General features: G+C 38.5%; 1 protein-coding gene across 5 annotated transcripts in view; it reads right to left on the bottom strand.

Annotated features, from left to right (window-relative positions):
• LOC128262430 (laminin subunit alpha-1) overlaps positions 1–12769 on the bottom strand; it is a 73976-nt gene extending 61207 nt beyond the window's left edge. For all 5 annotated transcript variants that reach the window (XR_008268342.1, XM_052996682.1, XM_052996683.1 and 2 more), the window contains exon 1: positions 11663–12769. Coding sequence is in view for 4 of the 5 variants with exons in the window: in XM_052996682.1 (XP_052852642.1) it covers positions 11663–12059 (397 nt within the window). In the remaining variant the exon portion in view is untranslated. The remainder of the gene's footprint in view (positions 1–11662) is intronic.
• Between the last annotated feature and the right edge of the window lie 11212 nt (positions 12770–23981).

Genomic DNA, 23981 nt, shown 5'->3' with positions numbered 1-23981 from the left:
ATAGCCAAATCCCCGGCAGCCCGTCCAAAAATAGTGGAAATATTTCTGTACCGTGTGCGCCATGTCGATATGAATGAAATGCAGAACATTGAAATGCTTTCAACCTCCAGAAGCACGTGCCTCGAAGAACTCCTCTGTAACTTCATTACCTTTTTGCTTTTATAGTTATTCAATAATTAGGATTGGTTTGGAAACGGTTAGGAGTTTTAACTGCACTGCAATTATGATTTCAGCTTCGCACTTTTATAGATTTAAGTTTTCTGGGAAGACATGTGCTTGAGAACAGGGATGGCAAACAATACCGATACCGATACTATAATGATAAAATAAATATCGATAATAAGTGACAGTGTGGCCGTATAAATACAAATATTTGAACCTTACGATATATCTGTGAAGTTTGTTATTTATTTTAAATTAAACATAAAATTACAACTTTGGGTTACTTCTGATTTCAAATATATTAGGAATAAAAGAGTTTAATGAGCTTAATAAATATTTTAAGGATCTTTGTTATCTTTTAATTATCGTTTTTAATAATATTTTAAATTTACCATACCATACATATTTTCAAAACAGATATAGTTGATACAACTTTGCCTATTATATATATTTAAACACTTAATTAATTCAAAATGTTGAATAATGGATTATAGGCACACAATGAGCCTTAATATTACTGAATTTATTACCTTTCCTCAATTAAGAGATAAACATAAGTTATCCCAACATTTGTCACGCTGTAATGGGAAACTGCATGGCCTTTCAAACACCATTTCCCCATAATTGCATCACCCACACATTTTGTGAGTCATCCAAACAACAACAAACGACGAACGACCATTGAGTGGCAGCTACCAGTCTTCAATACCAAATCAAGCATTACTTGCATAACCCAGCGGAGTCATCGACCACATTGTCCCATGATGAACATCATCATCGCGATCGTCTCGTCGGTTCAGGCCGCGCATGGATAAATATTTTTCCAAAACATGGGGATCCCGGGAGAACTCGTACTGGATGGGATGCCTCTTGAAGACGGCGGGAAAAGCCGGTAGCTGGAGAAAGAGTTGGACAGACAGAATAACATGTGTTCTTCTCACCATCGGTCAGCAGCTTTTGAAGCACCCACTGACGGGACCCGACAAGAACTCGGCATCCGTCTAGCACCCAAGATGTCCAAACTAACCGAACAACCAACCAACCAACGATCCATCCATCCGTGAGTCCATCCACTTGGCGGCAGCTCCAATCTTAACCCGTTCGGTTCCCACTGTTTCCCGGCTTTTAACGCTGCGCTGCACTGATGCATGACCAAACATCTTCAGTTCTGGTCAGTTTGATGCCCCATGCCCCATACCCCTGCTGCTGCTGCTGCTGCCACCTCCACCTCCACTCCATTTTATTTCTTTTCTTGGAAATCTGTTGACGCAACCCCCTGTCCATCTGCCATCTTCCGTCTTGGTCGTGTCCATGTCCATGTCCATCCGTTGTCGTCTTGTTTGTCAGTCGGTTTGTTAGCCAGTCTTGTTTATTTTCAATAAATATTTGACATTTGTCTATGCATTTTTCCCGAACCTCAGAGGACAAGTCAAGCGTTTGGCTGCCAACACCGACCGGGTACATTAATTTTTCAAGTACCCAAAGAACCAGTACCGCCCCTCCACGCCCCTCAAGATACGATACGTTCTGGCAACCCGCCCAGCGAACATCGTAAAAGTTCGACTGGAATTGTCACCTGCCTGCCACATAAGGTGGTGAAAAGTTCTTAGGCCCTGCAGATCCATTCGCCTTTCAACTCGGCGGATGTTTGATTTAAACTGTGATTGCAAAAGGAAAGGAAATTGTTTACCCAAAACTTTGTGTGTGTGAAATTCCCCAATAGGTGTAGAATTTGCCACATTCGAATTTGATCTAATTCTTTAAATGTATAACCAAGAACTGTCTACAGTCGGTTGAACGAACTTATTAAATCAAAATTTAACAAACCTCAGTTAAAGAATAGTCTAAAATTCAATACAACAACAAACAAAATTTAGTTCTGGTTCAGGTTCACTCTTACTGTAAAGCTAAATCTTTTAAAAGTGATATTAATTGCCAAAAAAAAAAAGATAATGACATCGAGGAATTTCCGGACAGCCATTAAGCTGTTGGCTCTTAATTAAGCGACTTGTTTTGGCCGAGTGCCAAAAAGGCTGGCTACTTTTATCTAATCGGGAATCAGAATTGTGTAAGCTAACTGCAAAATCTTTTCGTGTATGGGTTCACTTAATAATTTAATAAGTCCCACGAAATCATGAAAACATTTGAGACGTTTAAGGTGAACCCACTTTTGCTGCACTTGTGCGCTGAGATAATTATCACGATTTATGAGTCAAAAGCTCTTATCGGCCACTTGCAATCAATGCACGAAAAAAAGTGCATGAAAAGGCGTCGAAAGGCCCATTTAGCCATTAGCCAAAAAGCATTGCCACCATTAGATGGGAAAGGTGGACAAATGGCCCCCACCGTGTGTTTGCCAATCACTCGAAATGCATTTTCAGCTTCGGTTCGAGTCAATGTTTGCCCCACGTCCGTTAACCAACACTGCTCCGAATGCTACGACTGCTGCGCATGCGCAAACGAGATCTCATCGGTTGGAGTGTTTTTATTTTTGGGGGTTTCGGGGTTTTTGGGGTCTCCTCTTATATCGCACTCATTAGTTACGCCTGAGTGGGCCTTGGGTGAGCTTTGTGATATCCGATATCTGGCAAAGTCCCTCGAGGAGACACGAGTCGCCCACACTTCTCTTTCGGGCGGTTTTTTTTGGAATCACTTTCAGATTTTCGCTTGTGCACTGTTAATTTGTCATTAGCTGTCAGATTTTATTAATATCTTGGTGTATTTTTTTTGTATTTTCTGCGGACAGGCGAAGGCGCAAGTCGCATAATAAGTAATGTCATAATTAAATTTATAAAGTCTGAGTCTGAGTCATCTTTTCCACAATTGGAGAGGGACTGACAAGTTTTGTCGCCGACATTGTCGTCTGTCTAGACAGACTGAGATTATGTCTGCCATTGGACTATAGGAAAGCCAAGTGCAGAAAAGGGAAACTACAGGAAGTCCAAGTAGAGTTGTGGCATTCTTTGACTGCACAAAAAAGGAAACGAAAAAATATGATATAGTATGAATGCGAGATGACATCAGATTATTATAACAGTCTTTTGCTTTTGTGTGGCTTACCTAAAGAAATATACACACTTCTGTCACAGAGTTAAGCACTTTGAAAGATTTCTTGTTAACTTTTTTTTTGCGTTCAATTTTATATACATATAAATACTATACAATTTTCGCAAGAAAAATTAGTATAAAATAGTAGAAACCGCGTGTGTTCTTTCATTCAATCTTAAGCTTATTAATTAAACATATTTTGGGAACATCAAAGTATCGATTTCTCAATGTCTTGTTAAAAAAGACGACATTTTAATTGACATCTTTGCTTTGCAGTCCAATTTGAACTAAAACGATTTAACGACCTAACCGGCAGTTAAATCAAACATTAACTGGGTCGTCCGGTCATCCGCAGGCATCGGTTGCTGTTAATTCGAAATGGCAGCCATTAATGGCACACGCTGTACGCGATCGGCAATAAACAAATCATTTACCCGCAAGAGAGCTGTCGCATTCGGGTTTTGTAATAAAAAAAACACTGAAACGCCCCGAATCGATGTTTTGGACAAACTTTAATACATAAATCTCTGGCGGAGTTTTTGGCGGCTACCAAACCGGGCGGCTGCCAACCTTCCTGGCAATCAGAGTTGACTTGTAAACTATTTAATTAGCACATGGTCCGTAAGCGTGTTAGTTTTGGTTGTAAAAAGGCGCCGACCAAGTCATGGGGAAGTCAACCCACGATCGCGCTGCAGGCGCCATTTGAGCCATTTGATGGCGCCGCCGCTGTTTTGGCCACCGACTTAAGTTGGCCAATTGTTAGTTCCACAGCACCCCTTCCTTGGTTTTGCCACTCGAGGAGCTGGAGTTAATTGTTCATAGATTGAAGAAATTGCATTAATTTGGCTTGTTTACGTTGCATGTCGCCTCACGCTGTTGACGATTCGTATCTTCATTTTGACTACAAATTTTTATCGCCTTGTTGCTGTCTTACTCATCCAACCAGTTTTGCCTCAGTTTTTCCTCTGTCCAGGCTTGTGTTTTGGCTTTGGCTTTGCCATTTGATAAGCCTTTATCCTGTCGCGTCTGCGTCACAAAAAATGTTGCCATTTGAGTGGCAATTAACGATTTTATTGAACAAGCTGCGGCGGAATTATCGCCTAAGTTGAATGCGAAAATGCTTGAGAAATTTAAGAGCCAAATTGAGTGGAGTAACTGTTAAGCCAATGCGACGTTGATTATTAAACTAACAATTTTGCAAATTCAATATGGTTACGCTTGCGAGTGATTGAAAAAAAAAAGAAAACTGAGGGATATAGCAAGACATTTATAGCAATTTAATGCCTATTAAATCTTAATGACAAAACTAGCTTAAATTTGTTGAACCATTCGTTATAATTGTGTTGTTATGTTTATTAAAGCTTTGAAAAAACACTCCATCAAAATATTTTATAATTTGATAAAACTCATGAAAACTAACCACTATTTATTAAGCAAATATTGCATTAAAATGATTGATTTGCGGTTCTTTTTCGTAAGAGAATAATTAGGTAACAAAATTTTGGCAAGCAACTAAAAAAGCATATAAATATTATTTCAAGGATGCCAAAAAAACCGCAATACAATTATAACATACCGACCTCAGTCGAAACTATTTTAGCGTTAAAAAAAATAGCAAAGGGTAAACTCGAATTTTTATTAAAGAAATGCCAATAACTGGTTTCAGCAACAAATAGCCTTCGAGTCGCATTAATTAAGCAATTTGTCAGGCGACGTGTCGCGACAAGTCGGTCGACTTTTCTGATCCCGATCCCCAAAAGGCTCGAATATCGCACTGAATCGAATCGGATTCTGCCGGCCACTTTGCATGCAATGCGTCAATTTCTCATTGATTGGTCTTGGCCAGTTAGGCTATTTAGAACACTAATCAATGGCAATGCCAAAATGTTTCAATTCTTTCGAGCTGTCAGAGGCTGTAAGCCAGAAAGACAGGCCGCCAACGGCAGTCGACAGCCAGGGACTTCAGCCTGAACCCGAATTCGAATCCCGAATACGACTCCGAATTGGAATCCCAATCCAAACCTGAATCCTGATTCTATAAGCTTTCAGCGTGTTGGCCACGCGTGTCTGCAGACAATTTGTTTTGTCGTTTCATTAGTTTCTCGGCCTCTTCAACTTGATTTTGGCATTTTAAACGTGTTTGGAAAAAGGTATTTCACCGTCTGCCATTACTCAAGTGCAGCATAAGTTTTGCGGAAAATTTGAGTGGGCGTTACTGCAATTTTCAGGTGGATGCCCCAAGATTTTCACACTCTACGCGTGACTCATGTTCGGGGGCACGTTTCGGCAGCTGTCTGTCAGCTTGTTTCCCCCTTCAAATATGCCCATTTTCTCCATAGACTGAGCCCAGTCCGCTGATGGATGAGCCACCGTTGCGCCTTCACTCGTCCATCGTCTACCACATTCAAAATAGATTGGCGAAAACTTGTCGCTGAGTGTCGGCGCATTTGTAAATGTACACAAGATACAGACAAGTGACGTTAAAGATGCAGCAAGAGATGCTTGTGGAGGTCGCCTGTATGTCTCTCAGATAAATGATTCAGAGTTTAAAGGGATTTACCGAAAATTTGACTACTTTTTGCCCTGCAGAAGTTTAGGTTGAAATTTTAAATTTAAATAATAACATAATATGATCACATAACATATCAAAGTTTATTTGCTTTCTAAACTTGAAGTTGTATTTAAAAAACATGGGATAATTTGATTGTAATATTTACACTCAATAATAAATGCATAGGTAAAGAAACTGCCAAAACTATTCACTTCCTGGAGTTCAAAAATGTGTTTACACTTTATCAATCGATTGGGTGGTCCAAGCCGCATCCATAAAAACTACATCCCGTGCAATTTTCCGGTAAAAGATATAGACCACATGAAGATCAACCAGAGACAGCTAATTTTTAATGAAGCTTTCATCAGAAAGATTACTTAGGGGATAAACACCGAAATCACCTCAAAGAAAAGCCATTTTGGAACATTTTCATCAGCGGACATGAGAAGAGAACTTTTAACGCGAACATAAAGCATAATGAGTCCACCCAACTTACTCCCTGTTATATTTACACAACACTTTCAAGTGTTTTTCCCTCAGTTCCGTTCAGAAGAGATTCCGGCAAAGGAAAGCAGGGATTTCCCTTCCCAGAAAACGAAAAGCGTTTCATCTCTGCCAAAAGATTTGGGGAATGGGAATGGGATTTTATGTGCGGGAGGAAGTTTGATGTGTTGACATGTGGGGGCATGATATTGATATATTTGCCACGACATAGGGTCATTACGTTCGACGCCTGGAAACAGGTAGAAATGGAAAACCGATACGGGTAACTCTGGGGGATATCGAATATGTGTTTAGCTTATCACTTGGATCGCAAACCGATACTCTGCTTCAGACCTCGCAGTCTTACCTGTCTCTCCAAAGGGCGTTTATCGATGAAGTTCAATGACAGTTGCCGTGGCATTCGATCGACGATCGTTTATCAGTCTCGAAAATATTGACAAACAGCCTGATAAAGACAGAGAAGATATCCCAGAAAGCGGAACATGAAAATGTTTCATTCAACCTGTTGATTTGGGGATATACATAAATGCGATTGGTTGACACCCCGATACAGTTGAGATGGGTAAGAAGTTTATTTGTGAATGATAACGGCAGGGAGGTTGTCTGTATTTGTTGAGGAATATTCTGATAACAAATGGCTAAAGGTTTGATTCCTATAAAACAATCATATCACTTTGACAAACTCCCAACTATCATATCTGTATGTAAAACTGTATTTTCTCATTTTTATATAATAAAATATCATGTTCTAATTTCCCCATAAACCTTTATTTTTTTCTTAAAATAAATCAATATTCTTGTAAAAATTATGTACCAAAATATTATGAGCACAATTTTTGATAGATTCTTACCTTACTTCTAGAGTTACTTGCCTAAAGAAATAGTTTTAATTTAATATGATCATTTTTGAGAACTTAAAGCTTACCAAATTTTTTTTTTATTTTTAAACACAGCTCTCATAATTATAACCATTTTATATTTATTTATTCACTACTTAAGAGCCCATAACTTTTTGCGTTTTCTTTTATAATTTAGATACAAAACAAAGCTACAGCTGTTTCCCCCACAATACCCTTTCGAAGTGACCCACATATTTTCCAGAAGAAAACAATCTGAAGACTAGAAACAATTTATTCGCTCGCTCGCCCATCTTCGTCTTCTTATCTCAAGTGTCTGCACTAACGAGCTTCGAATTTGTTATACACTCTGTGCAGGGGTCTTGCTTTAGAAGTGGACCCTAGTCTCCACCCAATTTCAGTGCCAGTCCCAGTCCCATGACCATCCTATCTAGCATTTTCTGACCCACCAACGTGTGACTGCACATAACAACAGCCGCTGACCCGTTAAATGTTCCGGTGGCCGTCATCATTCCCTCTGCGGTTGTTGGTTTTATCCCGAGTTCTTTTTTTTTTTTTGTTTTTGTCGAAGTCGCCGCCGCACAGACGGCGTCAATGTCTTATCAAAACTTGGTCTATAACATTAATTTATAGCCAATGCAAACACCATAGAAGACTTTTGGGTAGACCACTTCAAAGTCCCTAGAGTTGTTGTGTTCTTTTTCCTTGGTACTCTCCCATGGACCAACATCGAAAAAATCTCGGACCAACAATTAAGTTCCAGAAGAGTAATGCCCCCACTTGTGTAAACTACGAATCGTTTTGATTCGCTCATGTTGATATACTAGGAGTTGTGTGTTGTGTGAGGAATTTCCATAGATCATTTGTGGCGTCTGTTGGTCAGCCGAGTTTGGTGTTAAACTTCCTTTTGTTTGGTCCGCAGAACTGTTTTGTTTACAAACGCCCCCAGTTTTTTTTTTTTTTGGGGTGTTTACATGGACTTCTTAGTTTGTGTGTTCCGTTTTGTTGGGCATAAAACTATTTTAATGGTCTTCAACTCTAGTTTAATGTTGCTGGAGTGCTCGATTACTTCAAACGACTGGGGCAGAATTATTTGAAAGATATATTAAGTTTCAATATCGAATTACCCGAAGAACATGAACAATGCTCCACGGTCTATTGTTTGGTATTAATGAGTTCAACAATTGTTTTCCCATCGCTCTGCCTTTTGTTTTGGTTCAGTTTTGACATGTCTTCCGTTCTGTTGTTCTGTGTAGGGAAGTTTTCTTTGAGTGTAGGCTGAAACCATCGAATGTTGCATTTTTTTAGCTGGCCAGCTGCCCGTTGCATCCATCATTTTGTGCATTTCCGTTAAGACAGTGCAAATTATTGCCCCGGCCAGGTGTTACTCAGTCGATCTATAAAGTGCATTTAAATAAATTATCACAACAAAGGGCAATTCGAGGACGCGCAGAGAGGGGCATGAAATGAATGCAGGTGAGAATGAGAGATTTATAAACGATAAACAAGTCTGAGTTACAAAGGGAACACTTCATCAGTCAAGGGAAGTCTCAACAACCATAGATCATGAAAAAGAACATGGCAATTCAGCTGAAGTTCTTTCATCAGTTTCATCAGTTCTATCATAAATTCGGTAAAACATTTTCCCAACCTATCACATTATTTGCAGCATAAATTCCATAATTTAAGTGCATTAGTTTCATCATAAATGTACCCACCTTTTCCACACAAACACTCTTGACCAACTCCTTTGGGCCTCTTCAAGTTCAATACTTTTGCTTTTCACGCTTCGGTCGCTGGCATTAGAAAAGCAACCATAAAGCAGAGTTCACTCAACTTTTACGAACTTCACATGTCAATAAAAAATTAAAAACAAATAAAACTCAATGACAACAGGCAGCAGCCGACCGCTGAACATTTTCCCACAAATCTAAATTTCCAGAAGCACCCGAAGAAGAGAACTGAAGTGCGCTTTTCATCTTTAAGCATTGTGTAATGCAGTTAACAAGAAACAAACAAAAATAAAGCAAGGCGAAACGAAACGTAACGAAACTAAATGTGAAAGAGAAAAATCAATGAAGAATGCATTTCTCAAACACTTTTCGATCGACAGCGAACAGCAAACACACAGCAGCTGGATATGAGTTGGCCATGACTTATGGCTACCACTGTACAGAATGTATCCACAAGATACTTAATGAGCTGATAATGTGTGCGTGTTTGTCCAAGTATCTGGCCGCTTGATTGGAAAACAACCCGATGATAAACCCAACGGAAATACTAGCGTGGGTCAATCCATTCGTATCATTTCGATCTGGTCGTGTATCTGTATCTGTGACCCATTTCGCCATTGGGAAACTTTCGTTTTCTCTAATCCAAACAAGCCAATCAATCAATTAATGCCAATCGCCTCGTTCGGGCGTTATAAATACGACTTAACTGGCCAATAATTTGCCCGATTAATTCGCATTTATGTCTTCAAGGCTTTGTCGTTGAAAAGTGTTTCAATGAATCGATTTGCAATCGAATGATTTAGAATTGATTTGCAATCATTACGGCATCAGGAAATCACTTTACTGATCTGCTCATTGAAAAGTTGCTCCAAGTTGGAGTTGTTTGAGGTGGTAAACATTTTCTTGAAGTTAAGTTTACGTTAAGAGATATTTTTACACAGGTAATGTTTTTTTTTTCCAAAATTATCTTATAATTGTTGGTTTATTCCGTCAATCGAAGAACGTTTATTTACCTTAAAATGTTGTAAGAAATGTTTTTAAAAACATATTTTTTAAATATATAAAATAGCGCTTCTTTGCCTCTCCAAAATTCTTTTCTCACATAATATTAATTCTTATCTTTCTGGGCTAATCATCAGCCATTTCTATTAACCACACTATGGCATTAAGAAGTGATTATCATAAGACATCTTAAAATGAAATGAGTCCAAATATTTCCACAAGCAACTTGGTAGCAGAACCAATTGGTTCGCTTTGTTGTCTTTCAAAACAAATTTTAACGACAAAAAGTCTGCCATAAATAGACAGAGTAAGCCACTTAAGTTTTATAACCATGGCAGTCGAAAAGATATTTAATAAACCCTTTTCCGTGGCCATGTGTGTGGGTTCTGCGTTCTGTGTTCGGTGTTATTCGGAAAACATATGTTGCTATTAGCGCGTGAGGCACTCCAACAGGCGATACGCATGTGTATGCCTCCATCAATTATCCTCTCCAGGGACGAGCAGCCTAACAATCGACCATTGTTGGTGGTGCCTAGTTACGGCATCTTCTACACTTCCTCTACCACTTCCCAAGCCTCTCGGAATCGACCACAATTACACCAGAACCTGGCCTGGCGCTATTGTTGTCCTCAATGTGTGCTCCTTCTCAGCGGCTCGGGGTCATGTGTTCGGCAAACAAATGCCCGAAGACCCACACACACACAGGCGTTCTCGGGGACAATCTCCAAGGGTTATGGAATACATCTAGCCACACATAAACATGCACATATTGTATTTCTATTCATCTTTGTTGATCGCCTTTTGTTGGCTATGTTTATCGGTTCAATTGCCTTACCAAATTGTTGTAACAAAGGTAGGAGTGTAATTTGTTTGGAAGTTTCTGATTATTTTTAATGAGATGGACAAGGAGGTTAAAAATAGAATGATCATATTTTATCAATTCATTATTTTAATAACTCAACTCCTTCTTTCAAGTTTTTTATTGTTTCACTTATGCTATTTGAAATAAATTCCAATATTCAACAGAAATTCAGTTATGATTTTTATAACGATGAATATTAAATTATTTAAAATAAAAACAATACTTTTAAGGCCCTTTAAGTTATATTAATAATTTAAGGTCATATATTAATATTCAAAAAAATTACTTTTCTGAGCTTACTGCTTAAATTTTACTAACAATTTAATGCAGTACAAGAATTTATCTAAAAGGCACCATTTTATAAAAACTCAAGTATTTGTTCCTTTTTCTCTTAAACTCTAAATATTTTTTAAACACTGGATCTTATGACAGTTATTTAAAACAAAAGCTTGTAAACATTGCCTGTTTTCCACATTAAACCCAGAGTTTATAGTGCCATAAACAGAGATCTATCATCTCACAGTTGGTTCGAGTAGTCCAAGCGATTCATATTCCTAATAGGCAAAGTTCACATAACAAAAAGCTACGTTTTTTTTCCAACTAACGACAACAAAGGCAAGGCAAGGCCAGGGCAACTATATATGTATGGGACAACAGCCAAAGACCTGGGCGACAACAACGGCAACATTGCCGGACCATAACTGGACCTCTCACGTAATAACGTATAGAATTTCAGTGAAGGAAAAAAATTAAAGAATCTCTTCCTCCTGTCACAACTTTCACATGAAAGTTCTTTCAACTTGAGCGGCCAAATATGGCAGAAACACGACCAGCGACCAGGAAACCGAAGGCGAGCAATGCGAGCGACTTCTGCTGCTGCACAATCGATCAGGCAACCATATTTAGAGAAGACCCCGTCCATACTATAGTTATAGACATTTACCTCCTCCACCTCCAGATTTCTGCAATCTTCCGTTGCGACGACGCTGAGGCGGCTTCTTCTTGGTGACGGATTCCGCGGAGGCATTAGCCAACATTGATTCCGAGTCGGCAATGTTACTTTCAATGATCAGGCCACTTTTGGTTTTGTGCCTCCTCGATGATTGGGATGATGACTTCTTCTTTTTCTCGCCACTCACAATGCGAGCTCCTGTCCAGGACACGATGTTCTGCTGGAGCTCCAAGGAGGTGTCGTTTAGCGGCAAACTAAATTCCTGAAGGTCCTTGGCACTCGAGAATCCCTGCTGCAATCGTTTTCGATTTCTTTTAGCCTGACAGTGGATGGCCAACAGGATGAGGACCAGGCCCAATGGCCATTTAATAAAATTTCCGATTTGCATATTGACCGAACTGAGTACACACAAAGAGCACTAAAGACACATTTTATCCCGTTCGACTTTGAACTTGGATCTCTTGCTTTTATTATTTTAATTTTTCTGACCGTTGAGAAGCACGCACTTATTTCATGGTATTTTCATTCATAATCTTATTATTTGCACTGCACTGATTGTTCTTTTCTTTTTATATTATTTCTTTTTCAAATCATTTACGATTTCCGCTCGTATATTTTTTGTACACTTTTTTACGCATTTGCTCTTGCGGATCACTTTATATTGCTCTATTTTCCTGCAGACTTTTTGTAACTTTGCTACTTCAACATTTTTGCGCTATTTAATTTTATTTTTGTTTCAGACACATTTGCCACTTTCCTGCTCAGCGACAAGCAAACATTTTTCTGCGCCAGCTATTTTCGTATCCTCGACGTGAAGTGTAGTGTAAGAAATGAAAGAAAAACTAAAACGAAAACGAAGCCCGAAACGTTCGATCTTGCGTTGCAGGCAAACTCGGAAACGGCATACAGCAATTCGCATTTACTTATTTATTAGTAGTGGCGGCTTATCGCATAATTGCCGTTTAATTTTATGACACATAAATAAATCGCGCAGAGCAGGCAGAGCTTAGGGCGCACTATTCGAAGGCACTATCATCTAGAATTCACCCATCTCAACACTCGAGATCCGTCGCGTGTCTTGCTTCCTACGCAAACGACCGTCAAACACGAACTGATCGCGCCGAACTGCAGTTCGAAACAGATCCGAGAGATCGTGAGTGAGTGGAACTTTGTGGATCGCATTTACGAGTACGATTTGAGTTGCCGAGGCCAGAGGAAGTTGCAGTGGCCTTCTGGGAAATCTAACACCTCTTGATGGGCTATGGCTATGGCCCAGCGGCATGCTCCTAATTAGGGACTTTATTGATCTTGACCGATCTTAAAGTGTTTGGCCATTATGTGAACTCTTGTCAGGCTGATAAAGAATGTTACTGCAATGTCTAGGAATTAGGGATAATTGTATCACAAACTACACAAGATGATAATAGAGCTTAAAGGACTCAAACCTTAATCCTGGTAACAACTTACGGAACAAATTTTAAGTAGGGGCCTATCAACAGTTTGAATTTCTAAACAATGTTTTATTCTCAGAAGGTATATGAATTTGTTTTCCTAAAATTAAATTTTATGAGATTATATTACATTTTTTTGTTTTAAAAATTTCATATCCCATTTAAGCTGTAAAGAAAACCTTAAAAATAATACATTTTTTATTCGTTATTTAAACCATCTATAAAATGTCAAAACAATCCGAAAATAGATATTAGTTTCCATCCAGGTTCTAGAATATTCTGGCTATGCAAACCCCAAACTGGGTATTTTTAGAGGTTAAGTTAATGTTTCCCTGAAGAAGATTTCATTAGTGTAGTCTTTTCTGATTCCACTTTCATGTTTACAACCATTTTCAAAGCACATAATAAACATTACCTTTATAATGTCTAAGATGATTAAAGAGTTTAATAAATGAATACATATCAATGCCCGCAAAAAAATCAGACTTAATGTATAAAAGACGTTATCATTTTCCCCTCCTTGTTCTTATTTAAAAATTTTTAAAAAGCATTGCCGGCTTATCACCTGCCTAATTAACATCTCTATCAACGCGAGTTACGATCCACAAATGGCCCTTCTCTTCCGTTAATACACTCTCTTTGGCCCTTTGCAACGATCTCTCTTAAGATCTGGCAGGCATTCGATGATTTACCTGTTGCTTGGGTGGATGGTGCAAGCCAATTCGCTTGACTTTAGCAGGTAACAGGCTGCAAGTGGCAAAGGTACAAATCGGCCACTTAAACATAAACGCGGAAATTCCCGGTGTGGCAAAGAAAACATTTGTTGTCCTGCGAGCACCTTGCACTCGAAGTGTCTTTGTTGTCTGCTCCTTGTTTTCATTTCCAGCCTTCGCCACATGCTATCTACTTTGTATCGTTTTGACAGTTTTCGCGTTGAGTCGAGAGTCAAGAGTCGAGAGTGCTGACCTTTTTAGCCGCTACTTTGTGCCGAACCTTCATGTCCTACGGTCATTTCTGATTATCCTTGCGGTGCTTTTGTGACGTCGTCACGGCTTTTTAGCAGGTGAAGGGCCCCCGGGGAAGTGGAGCGAATGCGGCACTTAACGCCAGTTCGAATGCATCTTAAAGATACCCTGAAAAGATATTTCCTGCTAATACGACGATACTCAGTGGACGGTTTACGGTGGCGCACGTTTCATGTTACCCGCGGCTATTTCTGCAGCCCAATCGTGTGGCACTTACATAAATACCTCGTTCGCCCTAATAAGTTTGCGTTCCATCTGCCAGTTGGCAGGACTGAGATGAGTTGGGAAAAGTATGGCTAAAGCTGGGTTCTGGTTTCTATATTATACGATAAAACTTTGATTTTTTTTAATAATTAATTATAGAAAGCCAAGCTTACATTTCTTTGGAATATTCTTTAGAAAAATACAATGTAGTCAAATTTATTTTAACTTATATTGAAAATATTTTTTCTAGCTTAGCTTACATGTCTTGGAAAAGTGTTTTATATAAATATTCAAAACTTCGCTAATTTTAAGATTGAAATATATTTTTATATTGAAATTTATAAACATTTTACAAGCTCATTTTTTAATGTTAAATGTGAGAAGTTCAAAGTTTGTTTTCGAATGCTTAATAATCATTTTTTGAGCTACCAATTTATGCATTAAAATAAAATATATCTTAGTAGATAAAATAAATAAGGGAATCGATTCCCTTAATTTAATTTAAATTTGAAACCCATAAATAAGTGTGGAATCCAGAACAGGCATGTTGGCATCTCTGTTTTGTATCTGCTGCAATTTGTTGATGCCTCTGCTGCTGTGGCTCAAAGAGCATTTGTTGAAGCGTGAAACAGCAGTTTCACGAGCCCGCTAAAAGAGCTGCAATTGTCGATCCCTTGGCCCCTTGGAAAAGGATTGTGCTGAGCCCTCAGCCCAGAATCGAGAATACCCATCCAAACCTGCGGCACACCCGCACACTTTATCCATTGTCGATGCGCCGTTTAAATTGGTTCGTTTAACAAAATCGAAAACCGAACCCAAGGCGGCATCGAATGAAACGAACTCGAACTCGAAAGATTGGAGGGAAATAAAAGGGTTTCCTTTGGGCTGTGCGCATGCCCAGCCTTAAGTGCCCAAAAGTACTTGAGGATAACGATGTGTACGCGTTCGTCGCGGAGGACAATCATGGCGGCGATGATGATGTTGTTCCTGCCCCGATGAGGCTGCTGATTTCGGCGTGATTTATGCATCTTAATTGAAATGATGGCTTACAAATTGTGTGGCACAAGTGCAGAAAGGGATAGGGATTATAAGAGAAGGAGACGGCTCTTCGTATTCCTAAATGAATTTCCTGGAACAAAAAGGTAGTTTTGTCTTAGGAATGTTTTCAATACCGAACAGGACTTCCTGTTACCAAATACTTTCATATTAATATTATAAGTATTGAAATATAGTGAAATAAGAGGCTTTTGTTCCATTCACGCTTAAAATGATTTGAATTTCAAAGACAACATTATCTACATAAAAAATAGGTAAGCAATAAATACTTTTTTTTAAATACAAATCTAACATTTAAAATCCTTTAATTAAAATGCAATACATATAATCAGGTATTCATTTCAAACCGTTTATAAGGTGATAATTTTAAAATAGTAATAATTTGCTTATTGTCAGGCTTTAATAAAATTTAATAAGCAAAAAATGTTTATTTAAAGCACATTTTGTTTAGCCTACAAAATATAACTAAATCCTATCAATATAAACTCTTCCGACACAATCTCAGGAAATTATTTTCCGCTCACCCAGCCATCCATTCACTGTAAACCGACCTACTAAAACTGCACGATCGGTTGCAAGGTTCTGCCAATTGGCAAACAGTTTACTGGATAAAAATCATATAGCAACCTTTTGTTAACGACTTTCACACACCACCAGACTAACAGACCAACAGACCAACAACCAATTGCACACACAAACGTATATTCAATTTTCTAATAGCCGCCTCCTAATCAAAACTGAGGCATCGAATTTTTATCAATAGCTACGCTCGCCCCCAAAATATCTTTGAGTGGGCTTTTCGGCCAGCTCTAGGCGCAAAACCAATTAAGCGGAGAATCGCAAACAAACACACTCACGGACATTAAGGTGGAAACAAATAAGGAAGTATCCAGGAGGATCGAAGTCTGCGATCTGGGCTCCTTAGGCCTAGCGCCTTGCACCGGTAGCCCAGCTGAGAGAAACCAAATGAAATCAAATGAAATTTACCGCCAATGCCATGCCAGAAGCTCGAAGAGAGTCCAACTCCCAAGTTGGGGAAGCGCCAAAACGTTAAATTCATGGCGCTCACGAGCGGAATTTAAATTATGCCCAATTAGAGTTAGGTGGCTGCTCTGGCTCGGACTAAACCGGCATACCCTGTAACATTTATTTTGAAGAGTATGCTGTCTAAAATATAAATGATAATAAAATGTAGAGCAAATATATATTTTAATATATTTTTTAAGCATTTAGCTTAGAGTCAAGCTAAGAACTTAATTTAAATTTACATATTTTCTTTGAACATTTTAAATAAAATGCCATTAACTTGAATGTAGTTGAGAAATATTATAAGTATTTTGCAAAAATCTTTTGATAGCCTAAATTTGTTTATTCTAAAGCCAACATCTTGTCTTTAATTTTTTACTCGCAATTCTTTAAGGAATGATTTGTGCTACATTAAAATACGTTAATTTTTCCTGGCAAAATTTAAAAGGTTTTATAAAAAACGAAAAACCTTGCACTATCGGGTATCTGATAGTTGAATAATCCAGCATTGTTCTTACTTGTTTTTACCCAGTTTTAGCCAGGCCTGTTACGAGCAATTCCTGTGGGGCATTTGTGCGACTTGCGACTCCGAATGGAGATAGACAGTGAGACAGTGAGGCAGTGAGACGGACGGACGGGTGGGCGTGTCGTGTGTGGGGCATGTTCGTGTGGTAAAGCGCCAAATTGATTTCGATCGCCCAGAGGGGGTCTCCTTATATACCCATTCCTATTCCCATTGCCAGCCAACCCCCCTAATGTTTGTTTCTAGTAGTTGCCACCACAATTCCCCGCTTGTTAACTATCTCACATGTCCCTCGGTTTTGTTTTTGATGGATTATGCGTTGACAGGCTTTCGGGGAGTTTTGTAGAGCGCCACTGATTGTCTTTGCCAGTTGTTGTTTCTTTTGCCCACTTGGTCTGGCAAAGTCTGCCTTGGGAACTGGTCTTGTTATGTAAATTGCCGACGATTTTTCGGATTGCGGGTGAAGTGCTGTTCCAGTGCTAACAAGGCATTTCAAGTAAGATCGCGACCATAAGGTAGCAATTCTGGTGGGTTTCATAACAACAAAAATAAATGCCTTCAAGGATATTTGGGTTTCCTGGAAGTAAATGATGTGTTACGATATAGTTCACTCAATTGAAGCGTGGGAACACAACCCGTAGGGGATTCTTAGTAATGATCAAGAGACCATAAATAAACAGATCATTTGGAAAAAATAAGAACGGAAAAATATAATAATATAAATATATATAGTGATCTAATTTTTAGATAATTATTTCAATGACAACAAATAAACTATATCATATTTTATAAGGTATTAAAAATTTGGATATTTCTTAAGTCGACCATCTATAAAATAATCTTATCTTTCAAGTGTCTTTATTAATATTTCAAAAATTCTTGCAACTTAAAAATGTTAATCTTGATCTTAAATTGTTGTCCTTCATAAAATACGATTAGCTAATCGAATTACCAAAGTAACGCCTCTTACACCATTTTCAGATGTACAAGAGTCGGCATTTTTGAGATGCAACTCGCCCCGAGCAGTTCTGAAAAAAGAAAACCTGACCGACAATTATAGCTTAATTTTACAGCATTGTTCAGGAGGCGTAGACAAATTAATTTCTCATAAAACTCTCTAATTAGTAGGGCTATTCAAAGCGCCGCTTACGGCACAGCTAGGGGCTATAAAACCAGAACTACATTATATGCCTTATCAAAACGAGCCAAGTGTCAATGTCGAAAAACGCTGCATGACACTTAAAAAATCGTAAATTCTAGATGAAACCCTTTTTTTTTGGTGGGGAAAAGGAAGGCGTTAACATCGTTCTATTGTAGAACCAATGAAGAATTAGAGAACACATTTTCAACTCACGGGGTGGTCGATGTTTTCTTTCGTGGAGTGCTTTAGGATTCGAGTGCCTACTTAAGAAGTTTATTTTCCCTTTTTTTTCTGATGCATCTTCCCTCACTCGATTAGTTATTCGGCTTGCATAATTTGGTTGTTTCAAAGGAATTTCGGGGAATACATTTTTGGGGCAGGTTGCGGCTGTGCATAATACATGGAAAAGGAGTTATTTCGTTTTTATACGACTGCAAGTTAGAGATGTTTGTTATGCGTGGTCATGTAGCGAAGAGCACAAGTGTCTGAAGTTTGGTAAAAATGTATGTCTTAGGTCACGCTCTTTTTTTATGGGAAGCGCTGCCAATTTCCATCCAGTTTTATGGGAGCCTTTAAATAACACTTATGTTTTTGTATTGGATGGTAAAATAAAAAATTTGCCTAGATGCTTTAATTTAAATTATTATAATATTATTAGGATATTCTTAAAATTCCGATTCCGATAAAGTTTTTGTTGATATTATTGAAAGCTAATAGGTATAAATACAGACTTATAATCTAAATTCATTAAATTTTAGTTAGCCAGTCCGTAAAACCTTGATTCTTCGTTTTTTAGCCAGACCGTGAGTTAACTTAGATTACCCATAAAAACATATATTAGCACACAGTAACCAAACTATTAAATTCAGCTATATGTATTTATTTTATGGCCTTAGAAGCATTCAAGCTCGAACCAACGAAAGGGAAATGCCAAATCACGCCCAGAACGGTTCGATGTTGCGTGACGAGAGTGGGCAACCTTTTCGCGTTTAGTAGGTCACTCGGATGGAGACCGAGACCCCAGACCAGAGATACAGAGATTCAGAGATCCAGGGCGATGGAGAATGAAGATGGAGATGCGTCCGAGGGGGAACTGTAAACTGTGATTTGGGGCCAATCAATGCCGGCCGCGTAAAAGGCATTACCAATACGAAAAATACGAATACGAGGCAGATATACATATAAAGGGGCCGCCATCTCGTTGCTGTCGCCGCTTGGGGCATGTCGCGCATGCGCAATTACAAAGTCATTTCAACGCCCTTCCCCCCTTCGTCCACATCCATCCCTCGGATCGACATTCTTCCCCTGGTTTCAATGATTAAGCGCATTCGTTAGTTGCATATTGTTTAATGCAATATTATGAAATGGTCACGAGAAAAGGGATAGGCAACTGCCGTAGATTATCGAGAGGAGAAGGAGACCCCATTCGGTTTTATTTTTTTATCATAATTTATAATGCCAGTTGGGCCAGCAGATGGGGCTCATCCTTTGCCAGCTAGGGCTATTTATAGTCCCCTTACTCGTTTTGCCCGCTGGGAGGCTGTTTTAAATATTTTGATTAACCAGACGCCACTTGCTGGCGACTCCCACAACATTCTACTTGGATCTTTGCTTTTGGCTACCGAAAGTCATATTTTTTAATATTAGTCCTCAGAATTTATAATTCTTAATTTATTTTACAAATTTAAGTCCAAATTTAATACATAACGTGTAGTTAAAGATTATTTATTAATTAAAAAATTACCAGAAATATATATTATTAAAACATAAGTAAGAAAATTACCTTATTAATTTACACCTTATTAAATAGCGAAGAATTGACCAGTTAACTTTAAACAAATCGCTTAATACCAACAAGATTTCACAGGCTACTTAAGTTATTTATCCTGCGGCACATGTGGCATATCTTCCCTGTCAAAAAAGTGAAAGTTGCTTGTTGCATTTAACTCGGTATTTGGGCATAACACCTCCAGAGCCATCTGATCGACAGACAATAATCGAAATTCAGTTCAAAATGTAAATTGTACAACGAAAATCGCTTAATTTTCTTACTCGAAGTGGACAAGCTTACGGACCAGCCAATTTTGGCAATCGAAAGAGCTGGTGAAAAAACTTTACTGTTATGCCAACCGAAAGCGACAGGAGGAGACAAAGGCAAGGACAGAGGATCACTATATATAGCAGTATATATATACAGATCCAGCTGATTGGACTCTGATCGATCGTCTACTGCTGCTCCAGACATTATCATTACCTTCATCATGGCGATGGCCGATAATGATGATCTCCGCACTGTGATCTCCGGCTGATGAGGTTTTATAACCATTTTTGGCCCGTAGGTCCCTTTTTGCCAACGACCTGCGACTAATGAACACCTTAAATGGCAATCGCAATCGGAATGTGCTGCGGATTTATCGGGAAAGGAGAAAGGCTTCAACTACACGCATTTTGTCACATTTTGACATAACTCATATGGTCAAGGGAAATTCCTTCAGCCTTGAGCTAAGATTCTGGCCCCAAATATGGTGCCAATTAGAGAGCACCACAGGAGAAGACCCTTTTACTTTTAAGTGCCAGTTCCATACCAGTCGGGGGCACTCATTGCCACGTCTAGGCCCCGTTAAGGCGGCGCAAAAGTCTTCCTGGGAAGTCACGTCGTCGAAGATAAATTGTTGACAGTTTCGTTTAATTGTGCATCGAACTCTGAGGCTGTTAATTGCCACAAAAATGTTGGCTCCCATAAATGGTACTTAAGTTGTGTCTCTTTTTACCAGCATTATTGGTAAATCTGTAAAAAGTTTCGGTATCAGTGTGTGTGGGTTGTTTTATGACTCTATTAGATAAGTGAGTTAGGCCCGGGGAACTCTGGCCATGTCGGCCTATGCGATATTAATTTTGTACAAGCCCCCACATTGTGTAATTGATATTGGTTGGAAAGAACAAGTTTTCCTTTTTTCCAGAACGGGTTTCCTTCTCTCTCTCTCCACGGAAGTTGTCCTTCCAACTAATTGGTCCCGCAAATTGCCCACCGCCTCTGTTGGTTCATCAACAAGCAATTTTCATATTCCTTTCATTGAGTTTTCCTCGCATTGTTGGCCTGACCCTGCCGCTCACCTTTGCATTCGACGATTGGCGAAATGTTTCAATCCAAAGTCATGGCCCAGAGCTGCTCAAAATCAGACTCGAGTCATCATCAACAACTGCATCATCAGCATCGACGTCATCAGTTTGACGACTTCGTGGGCAACTGAGGAAAACTATTCAGGTCAATAGTTCAATGGTGAATAGTGCAATGGCCAACAATAAAAGAGTCATGAAATTCACATTTTCATTGCCCTGCAAGTAGGGTTTGTTTAATACACTTTGTGTAGTTGGAAAAAAAACTTTTAAAAATTTAATTTAATTTAATTTTTGTTAAAAGAATTTTTTGTTTGCTAACAAAGTTTTATAAATTAACAAATTTGTTATGTTTGTTAGTGGAATTATGTGTCTAGTCTATTAAAAATAATTACTTAATAAATTAGCTTTTCCATGTCAAGAAAAGTTACAGAAACCCTTTTTTTTTGTTGAGGTAAGCTCCTATAAACATTAACCAAACCTAATCCAATTAGGCTTAAGCCGCACAACAACTAACATAGACAGAACCTTCTTTCATAATATTATTCCATAAACCCTTTAACAAAATCTCCGTAAATGGGCTCTAAAATTTCAATACATACCAATTCGTTTAGGCCTTAAAATCTTTCAACACGTTTCACAGCATTTTACAACTTAATTCCTTTTATTATGACTATTCTCCGCCTGGGACAGGGACAAACAATCAAAAGTTTGTGGCTTCAATTGGATTTAAGATGCTTCAGCGCCACAAGACCACAAATCCAAGCAAAAGCCAAAGGGAAAAACGGGGTGAAAGGGGAGCTGGAAGCTGGAAGCTAGGGAATTTGCATTCGAGTCTGGGACAGCGATAGGCAAAAAAATTAACTGCAATCAAGTAAAACGTCATTCAACTGGGGAGTTGGGAGTTGGGCACTACAAACTCGGGATAGGCTTCCATTATTAGCTGCAAGGTCTGGCTGGCAGAGAGTGGAGGAGCTGTAAACTTGCTAAATTGCCGGCATTCAACGCATTTTTCTTTTCAAGAGAAGCGAAACCAATGGACTTCAGTTCGGTTCAGTTCGGTTCGGTTGTGTTCTATTCTATTCGATTCGGCTTTCCTGGGCAGAGGCCCCCTAGGCATTGATGAACCTTTTGAAGAGTTTTAATTAAGCTAATAAAGTTGTCTGTTGCTCCGTGTTTGCAGTCTGCTGGGACATGGCAAATGTTGCCGTCTATGTTGCATGACCATTAATTGCCATTGTTAGAGACACCAATAAAGGAACGAGGTCATAAATGGGTTAACGTTTGCTTTTTTTTTCTTTTTCTTGCGGTTTGCATATCTGCTACGACACTTAAGTGGCAAGATTGTGAGGGGCTCTTAATAATTGAGGAACCGAAATGGCAGCAGGAAGGGATTAAATTGACACTTAAAATTCTAAAGTGCATACATTTTGACGAAAGCCATAAAGAACGTAAATTTGCTAAATATGGCTTCTTATCTTTTATCTTTTGAACTGGTCAACTTTTAAGATCCAAAATTCGATACAAAAATCAAATGGTAATTACCCTTTTCGATACTGCATTTCGATCCTTTAAAATAAAATTTAAATGAATACACATATTCTAATAAAAAAAGCTAATAACTTATTAAAGTTTTATGTTTTAATTAATTTGTTTAATGCTAAATTAAATGTTGAACTATTAAATTTCCAACATTTTGTAAATAAACTGAAGTTTGTATGATGTTAATATTTTTACACCTGAACAAAAAACATTTATTTGTTGTTTTATATGTTTATTTTTGCACCCTCTAGATTTGAATGAGTCACATTAATAGTGTTAAATATTTAGACACAGCTCACGTAGCACTGCCTATAAAATATTACACCTCAGTTGAGCGTAAAGTGAACCATTAAAAGATCGTTAAAAAACAGACGAAATACATAGCTAAAGAATATTTACGATTCAGTCGCGTGGGCAGCAATTGCGAAATGTAAACTGTAAATTAGCACGAAATACATTATCGTCTATTAACGAAACAATTTGCATGCCGAACAGAAGCAGTTGAAGTTGCAGTTGCTGTTCCAGTAGCAACGGCAGAGGTTCAAGGTAAACGGAGACAGCACACGAGTATAGACACCAACATGCAACATTGTCGGGTGTAGTGGGACACATACTATATAGTATAGTAAGTTGGCTACTCTTACAAGGCGTGTAATTACTTTTCCAGGTGCTGAGGCTGTGGCGCATGCTCAGATCCCTGACTTCTGATAACATTCCAGTCCTCTTCGCAGTTCAGCCTGCCATCTCCCCATCCATTGGCTGCATTTTATTTTCTTTACTTTTCTGATTAAACACCAGATTGTATCGCATATCGGTTATGAAGAGGTAGCCATAATATTTGGGGCGTAATTAAAGGTATTAAAGTGTTGGCCAAGAGCGTTTAGTTGTCGAGAGCGCGGTGAAAATTTCATACGTGGGTCGGTTTAAACGAACGGTACCTTGGGTGTGAAGTAGGTGGAGAAAGCAGAAAGTCTGCAGATCGATAACAAATAAGTTCCAAAATAATTGGGAGAAAATATATGGCCAAAACTGGATTGCTGAGGTAAATCAACAATCTAAATAACATGTTTTTTATCAGGGGTATCTAGAAAATAACCCAACATTTAAAACTTTAAAAGCTTAATCAAATTTTTCTTTTAATTTTTGAGTTCTAAGTTCTCTAATTTAAGTTATTTTTAGTAAAATTGCTTGAATAATGTTTTACTTTTTGAGCTATCCACTCAAT

Source organism: Drosophila gunungcola, unplaced genomic scaffold, assembly GCF_025200985.1.
Source record: "Drosophila gunungcola strain Sukarami unplaced genomic scaffold, Dgunungcola_SK_2 000001F, whole genome shotgun sequence".
NCBI lineage: Eukaryota > Metazoa > Arthropoda > Insecta > Diptera > Drosophilidae > Drosophila > Drosophila gunungcola.
This window is presented reverse-complemented; position numbering and strand designations above follow the sequence as displayed.